Source organism: Rutidosis leptorrhynchoides, chromosome 8, assembly GCF_046630445.1.
Source record: "Rutidosis leptorrhynchoides isolate AG116_Rl617_1_P2 chromosome 8, CSIRO_AGI_Rlap_v1, whole genome shotgun sequence".
NCBI classification, from domain to species: domain Eukaryota; kingdom Viridiplantae; phylum Streptophyta; class Magnoliopsida; order Asterales; family Asteraceae; genus Rutidosis; species Rutidosis leptorrhynchoides.
This window is the reverse complement of record NC_092340.1, coordinates 21,001,247-21,009,763: the sequence shown is the minus strand read 5'-3', so window position 1 is coordinate 21,009,763 and position 8,517 is coordinate 21,001,247. Positions and strand designations below refer to the sequence as shown.

The 8,517-nt window shown below is 32.7% G+C and overlaps 1 protein-coding gene across 1 annotated transcript; it reads left to right on the top strand.

The window, feature by feature from the left end:
- The first annotated feature begins 5,556 nt into the window (after positions 1-5,556).
- Positions 5,557-8,146, top strand: LOC139861226 (LOB domain-containing protein 15-like). The gene is made up of 3 exons (XM_071849541.1): positions 5,557-5,650; positions 6,237-6,504; positions 7,593-8,146. Exons 1-3 carry the CDS (start codon positions 5,637-5,639, stop codon positions 8,022-8,024), a joined length of 714 nt encoding a protein of 237 aa, XP_071705642.1. The 5' UTR covers positions 5,557-5,636; the 3' UTR covers positions 8,025-8,146.
- The last annotated feature ends 371 nt before the right edge of the window (positions 8,147-8,517 follow it).

Below are 8,517 nucleotides of genomic sequence, written 5' to 3'. Positions count from 1 at the left end.
TATAAAAGTATATTTTTATATAAAATTTTATTTATTAATAAATGAAATATATTATTCACTCTAATAAATCTTTTAAAAATATTTAAAAATCGAAAACGATGATATTTAAACTATATAATAATCATGTATAAATTTTGGAAATCATTTTGAGTCAAATTGACTTTTGTTGATTTCTGCATATTAGTCTCGAGCATTAGGATTGTGGTACACTATGACCTGACCTAAATCGTTAGACAAATATTGACCAACATATAAATATATATATAATTAATATAGGTTAATGAATCCGAGGCCAACCTTGCACTTGTTCAATGACGTCATATGTATTTTTACTACGAAATACAGTATTGTGAGTTTCATTTGCTCCCTTTTTAAATGCTTTTGCAATATATATTTTTGGGACGGAGAATACATGCGCTGCTTTTATAAATGTTTTACGAAATAGACACAAGTAATCGAAACTACATTCTATGGTTGGATTATCGAATCGAATATGCCCCTTTTAGCTTGGTAGCCTAAGAATTAGGGAAATTGCCCCTAATTGGCGCGAATCCTAAAGATAGATCTATGAACCTTGACACGTCCCATTCGGGTTACGAATGCTTTAGTACTTCAATTATCATATCCGATGAGAGTCCCGGAATGATGGGGATATTCTATATGCATCCTGTTAGTTCGGTTATCAAGTGTTCACCATATGAATAATTTTTATCTCTATGCAGTTTGCGAAATGCCTGATATGAGATTAAGATTATGAGAAATTGAAATATGAAATCTTGTGGTCTATTAAAATTATGAAAATGATTGATTACGATAAACTAATGAACTCACCAACTTTTTGGTTGACACTTTAAAGCATGTTTATTCTCAGGATTGAAAGAAATCTTCCGCTGTGCATTTGCTCAATTTAAAGATATTACTTGGAGTCATTCATGACATATTTCAAAAGACGTTGTATTCAAGTCATTGAGTTCAGTAAAGATTATGATTAAGTAAATGACATATTAGATCATTTATAGTTGGATATTATGAAATGGTATGCATGCCTGTCAACTTTCGATGAAATGAAAGTTTGTCTTTTTAAAACGAATGCAATATTTGTAAAATGTATCATATAGAGGTCAAATACCTCGCAATGTAATCATATGTTATTGTATTCTTCCTTATGGATTAGGACGGGTCGTTACAGCACACCACACACATCAAGTTTGAGTTGAATTGGTTGATCATAGTTGATCGAATTTGGTGATCAACCGAAAAAGTGTTAAAAACGTATCAAGTAACTATTCACCCCCTCTAGTTACTTACAACTAGATCACCAAGTAGTTGGTGATCATACTAGAACGTCACCTACACCGATTCTTACAATATATATACAATATCTACCCACATTGCGTTTGACCACGTTTGACTTGTAAAAACATCACTTTGACTCAAAATCACTTCTCATGAGCGATTATTCCAAAAACGCCATTTAACACTTAACAAAAGTGTTCAAACATCCATTTGACCAAAAATAGTGTCATCACCAATTTGACCCAATTCAATTTACCCATTTTGACACAAGTCACAAAAATGCCCATAATCACTAACGACTAGTGATTATATTTCCAAGACACCAATTAATACCTAAACCAAGTATTTACATACTTGATTCACCAAATCTTAACTCAAAACTTAGTTTGACACTAAATCAAAGTCAACACCCAATTTTGACCAATACTTGTTCTTAAGAACATCAAAAACACCAACACACTTGCAAATTAGTGATTTAACATCCAACCCATGACAAATACTTCCAAATTCATCATCAAATCCTAAACCCACAATACTTGGGTATCTATACACAAATCATACACCAAACCCCTAATTTCATGAAAAGTGGGGTTTATAACCCAACACTAGCTCAAACCCAAACATAATTCAAGTTAAACAATGAAACTCGAAGTTAGGACTCACCACCACTACTACAATGTAGCTAAGAGCAAGAGCAACCACTTTAATTCTTGCAATTTGTGAAGATTCCAACTCCTTCCTTTAATCTAGCACTTTCTCACTCTAGTTCTTATATCTCTCTTTAAAGTTGAAGATGAGTGGTGGAGGTAGGTGAAGAATGAGGATAGGGTAAGCCTTGGATCAGTTTTGAGGCTCCAAAACCGCTCAACAAGTGAAAAGACCACTATGCCCCTTTAAAACCCCCCAAAAAACAAGTCAGAAGCTGTTTCTAGGCTCAAACCTCGCGACCGCGAGGTACACTTCGCGATCGCGTTGTCGCACCAATAAAAATGTTGTTCGAAACCTGGATCTCGCGACCGCGAGTCGCCGTATTGCGACCACAAAATTGCGTAAAACCCGTCCATTTTTCTGTTGAGGTACCGCGACAGTGAAGAGGGCTATTGCGACTGCGAGGTTTCGGTTTCCAGCATCCACGGTCATTTTTATATTAACAAACATCGAAATGCGATTAAGGTTTATACTATAAAGGTTGATCTCGTACCTTGGAACATCATATGACGTCCAAAACAATACGTTATGAAAAACGGGGTGTTACATGAGCTCACATATAACTATCATATACAAAACAACCAACAAAACCGCGACAACAGAGCATACAACGAAACTCTAAAATCCATATACAATATACGATCAATATAATTCGTTTACGATGTACGTGAAACCTCAGACAAAGGCGCGATCACAGAGCATAATCCGACCTTCTATAATCGAGAGCCCCGTCAAATCTGATGCTCTGATATCAGTTACTGAAAAAATTGTTTCACTAATTCCTAACACAGGACAAATAGAAAATAACAAAAAAAAGACACAAGAATATAACGCGAAAACTCCAAAATCGTTGAAAAATCACATGCTCCCAAGGAGAGAAAATTCATTTTATAATTATTCGTCAATTACATAGACTACCCTCTTAAGCCAACTACACTCAAGAAAGATTTAATTAATACAATTCTTAAACAAAAGCAAAAAAGATAAATAAATTAAATATTTAAATATTTAAAGTGTATTGATTTATAGAAGATTAAAGTAAAAGTAAACTCATGAGCTCATTTTATAACCACTGAATTCATCTTTAACTTCTTCTAACCATGTATGTGGGACCTAGAAAAATCATACTCTCTTCGTTCCAATTCTATTGTCCAGTAATTCCTTTTTGGAATGTTCTAATTTTTTTGGACAGCTGTTAGGATCATCCAGTGGGACTTAACCACCCACACATTCATCTCCTACACAGTCATACCCCCTCCCCCCAAGTGCGTGCCCATGAGGAAATCCACACCAATCCCATACGGGGCATGGACGGTAAAACCCCCTCCCTTTACCCTCCAACGCGATGTGGGAAAGGTGCCATGGGTGGAACTTTATGGCAGGGATGAACTTGTGGGTTAATATGTAGCTAACGGAGGCCGAACTCCTAAAGGAGGCAGACCACCAACCGCTGGACCACATCACACATTCTTTGGGATGTTCAAAATTAATTGTTCACTCCATAAATGAGAAGAATAATGTGATAAAGTTTTTTTGTGCTCCTATATTATACATGTAAGACAAAAGGATAAGGAAAAAGTAAGGGATAAATGAAAAGTAAACAAAAAAGTACATGCGTCAGTTACTTTTTCTTAAACTGTGTATACTTTGTCTGAGACAATAAATATGAGAAGGAGGAAGTACATATTTCTTCCATCTATCAATGTGGGACTAAGCAACCATATATGCATTCTTCTAAATGAAATATTACCAACAAATTATAACTCTAAAAGATTACCATGAATTTGAGTTTTTACATTTGTTTGCCATTTTATTCCATATTCGTTCCAAATTAATGAGATGTGATTGATTTAGTGCTTAGTTTCTTGGTAGATTTTTAATACGGTAGCATTTTATAAATAACAAACGTGTAACAACATAGACTATACGGTTCACATTCTGTATCTCTAAGAGTTAGATTTTTTGTCGCGTACGTTTTAGAATAAATTATATCAAGTTATATGCGTATCGACAACCTAACAATCGTTGATGGAAGTGTCAAAATCATCCATAATCATACATTGATTATATCAGAAGAGACACGTAGCAAAATTATTGTATATTACCAAATTATCAATTATCAATAATATATAATACCGAGTATATAATTTCATAATGACATATTAGGAAAAAGGTAGACGGATTCTATACGCGAGAGAATAAAGGTCATATTCATTCATTCTTCTCAGTCAAAGGAAGCAATCCATAAAAGAAAAGAAAAGGGAAATGTCAAGAAATTTAGTAAGGTAAGCGAGCTAGAATTTTATTTTATTGTATCTTTTAAAATTATAAAGTTAAAAAATAGATAATTTAATATATTAAGCTCCGATCCACACGTGAGCAATAAACGAGAAATTAAAGAAAGCCAGCTCTTTTAGTGATATTGACTGTGATGAGGGTATAACGATCCCAAGGTACGTGTAGTCATTGAGGCTCTAAATTGCAAGTTCAAATCTTGAAGTAAAGAGGCCAAATTTGAAAGACGGTAACAAACTATTCCACATAGGGCGCACACTTTTGTTAAAATTATTCGTCCTTTCGAATAACATGAATAAAGAAAATCACGTAGCATAGACAATGATGAAAGTATATAAAACGGTTAAGTTTTTAACTATACGAGGAAGGGGAGTCTTATTTACGGGATTTATCCCGTCATTATTTTTCCCGGGACTGTTTTTTGACCGCTTAACCTAATCCACCCCAAAATATGTTTTTAGTGAATTTCACTTAAAATCTGACAAATATTTTGAGATGATTACCTTCTCTTTTGATTGATATAATATTAATATTTAATATATAATATTAAAATAAATATACTCCCTTCGTCCCAATTTAATAGTCCACAGACAAAAGAGCACACAGTTTTAGGAAATCCCACTAACTTCATTTATCCACCAATGAAATATCTTCTCTCTCCAGATCCACCAATCAAATATGCTCTTTCTTTTCTATTTATGGAAGTGGACATACATTAATTTTAGATATTCCAAAATGAAAAAACAGGACTATTTAATTGGGACGGAAGTAGTAATATATTGACGGTGATGAAAGTAAATGGTCACTTATTTATATAAGTAGTGTTTGTCTGTTTTCTCTCACTACAAAACAGTTTATTTAGGTAGCCATTGATGAAAGAATTAGATTCATGATGTATATGCTTCTCGATAAGGCAGTCTGAACCTTGATACGGTTGCAGAGATCGAGTTAAATAATACAATCAGATCAAACGTTCGTACACCATTATTAACCGCGCAAGTGTTTATATTTATATATGTATATATATAAGCTTTTATTTATTTATAAATAATATGAAATAGTTTCTAGACACAGTATTATTTTCCCATTTTATAAGTTTTCTTGCCTTTTAAGCACCCCCTTTAAAGTTTAAACCCACCCTCTTTTCAAAAAACTAGTATTTCTTTCTACCTTTCTTCTCTTCATAATCTCTCTCTCTCTCTCTCTCTCTCTCTCTCTCTCTCTCTCTCTCTCTCTCTCTCTCTCTCTCTCTCTCTCTCTCTCTCTCTCTCTCTCTCTCTCTCTCTCTCTCTCTCTCTCTCTCTCTCTCTCAATTCATTTGATGATAGTATGCCTGAATGTCCAGAGAAAGGTCTCTTTCTCTCTCTCTATCAGCTCTTTTGTATGAATCTTGAAATTTTCTATTACTTTTGGAAACCTTTAAAGTGGTTGGTTTTAATTAATTGATAAGATGCATGTTTGTTATATCACTTTTTTTAAAGTTGTTAGTTTTAACTCACATGTATGTACGTATATATATGCAAAAAAAAAAAAAAAGAAAAAAAAAAAAAGATTCAAACTTTAAGACCAATGCAACATATATGCATAAGTTTCTTGTTAAAGGGGTGCAAAAAGCTTTTTCCAAGCTAGGCCTAGCTTTTTTACTTTTGTAAAACTCTTGTACAATAGCTCTCTTGGTATTCTTGAAAGTTGTTGGTTGTAATATACATGTAAATATATGCAAAAAAGATTTATACTTTAAAATAGTGAAACATACATATATGCAGAAGTTTCTTGTTCTCATGTAATTAAAGAGGTGCAAGAAGCTTTAATTTCCAACAAAAGGCCAACCTTTTTTTTTACTTTTTAGAACTTCATGATATTTGATGATTATATATTCATTTTGTATGCTGGCTAATTGGGATTTATATTATACTGATTTATGAGTTAAATTGTAGGGAAAGATTTGATGAGATAGGAAAGAAGATCAAAAGAGACATCGATGCACCATTTCAATTGGGAAGCAGCAGTAGGAGACATCATATGTTAGGGCTTCCAATTACTGGAACCCTAAACACCATCACACCGTGTGCTGCGTGTAAGCTTTTACGCCGTAGATGTGCTCAAGAATGCCCATTTTCACCATATTTTTCTCCTCATGAACCTCAAAAGTTTGCTTCTGTTCACAAAGTTTTTGGTGCCAGTAATGTCTCCAAGTTGCTCATGGTATGTATCTTCATATATATTTCATTTGTCTTTCGTCAAATAAGATAAGGTTTTCCGTATTTAGCTCTCGGGGAAATGCGATTATTTTTACGCAAGGTACACAGTCTAAGAAGGTTATCAAGTGATCGTTTTGACCATCTTCTTGACTACTATAAAACGTGTGTTGTTAGTAAAGTTTTAATCTAAAGTCTTTTGTAAAAATATCAGGATCATTCCTATCTTGGATGCCTATCTTCTCTTTTTCGATATCTTGGAGTACCTTTTTTTTATTTTCTATTTTCTACTTCTAAAACTCTAATCCCTTATCAAGATGTGTAGACTGTTAACCCAACTCACCGCATAAACCCTAAATAAGGTGTTATTTGTTTTAAAAATGTTTTTATGTGAAGATCTGCAGACTATGTCTATAAGGAGGATGTGATTTAAAAGTATATATGATAAATAGTGAAAACAGTTTGTTTTCATGAGCTCTCTTAATTAACGATGTACTAGTGTTCAAAGAGACCAATTTCTAATTAAGTTGGTGAAACTATTTGGTACAGATTTGTACCCTAGTGTTGTTTTAACCATCCGTGTCAATTAATAATTGGTTTCCGGCTAGTTTAATTATATAGTATTATATACGTCTCAAATTAATAGTCTATGTTTGACTTTTCAAGTCTTTTATTATCAACTTTGGCTTAAAATATATTTTTTGTATTATATATTATTTAATGAAATTTATATAAATAAAAACACGTATAAATCTCAATACATTCATATAAATTTCATTAAATAATGTATAACACAAACAAACAAAATAATACTCGTACTTAACACAAACAAAAATATTTTAAGTCAAAGTAGGTAAAAATATTTTAAAAGTTAAACATAGACTATTAATTTGAGACGGATGAAGTAGCTAATTTGATGGTGATAAATTAAATCAATAAAGGCCTTTTACATTGTGCTGCTTTAGTTTAGGAAGATAGAATATAGTTTCTTGAAGGTAAAGGTCTAATCTTTTCACGATTTATCAATTTTGTTTTAATTGCGATATATGATATATGATATATGATATATGATATATGATGATGATAATAATTTAGGAAGTGCCAGAGAATCAAAGAGCCGATGCAGCGAATAGTCTTGTTTACGAAGCGAATGTAAGGCTAAGAGATCCAGTTTACGGATGCATGGGTGCGATTTCAGCTTTACAACATCAAGTTCAATCTCTACAAGCTGAATTGAATGAAGTTAGAGCTCTAATTTTAAAATACAAGTATAGTATTGATCAAACAACTCACCATGATCAGAATTTTGTTATTCCTTCAAATCATCATTTAGCTTTATTTTCTACTAATGTTCTGTCAGCTGTCACACCAACACCGCCACCACCACCATCAACTCCTCTACCACCACCGCCGCCGCCACCACCGCTACCTCCTCCCGCTTCATCATCATCGTCCATGTATAATCCACCATCTGCCACTACAGATTATAGCCCAATTACCAACGATAATGTCTCTTATTTCGGTTAATACATATCGATTGATGGTATTATTTTCTTATGTTCTTTTTTTAACACATATAATATGAATATGAATATGATTCACACGGAATAATACTAGGTGAGATGCTGTTTATAATATTTACTCCGTAATTATCATATATTTATTTATGGGATAGATTATATTAGTTAGTCCACTTGTATGATCATCTTTAGATTCTGTTAATATATGACTTCTAATCATTTCTACATTTAATAAATCTTTAGATTCAGTTAATGTATGACTTCTTATCATTTCTATATATAATATATATATATATATAGTTTGAAATATTATGATTATTAATTATAATTATTAAGGAATACATTCCATACTATCAATGCGCATGACATATATAACTATGAATCCTTCCACCTTTTTCAAAAATCCCAGTTCTTCAAAACAATTCCAACCCCATCACAATTTCAAACCAACTTTTCCTAACTCGATCCCGATCAAACAAAATCTCCCTTTCACTTACAAT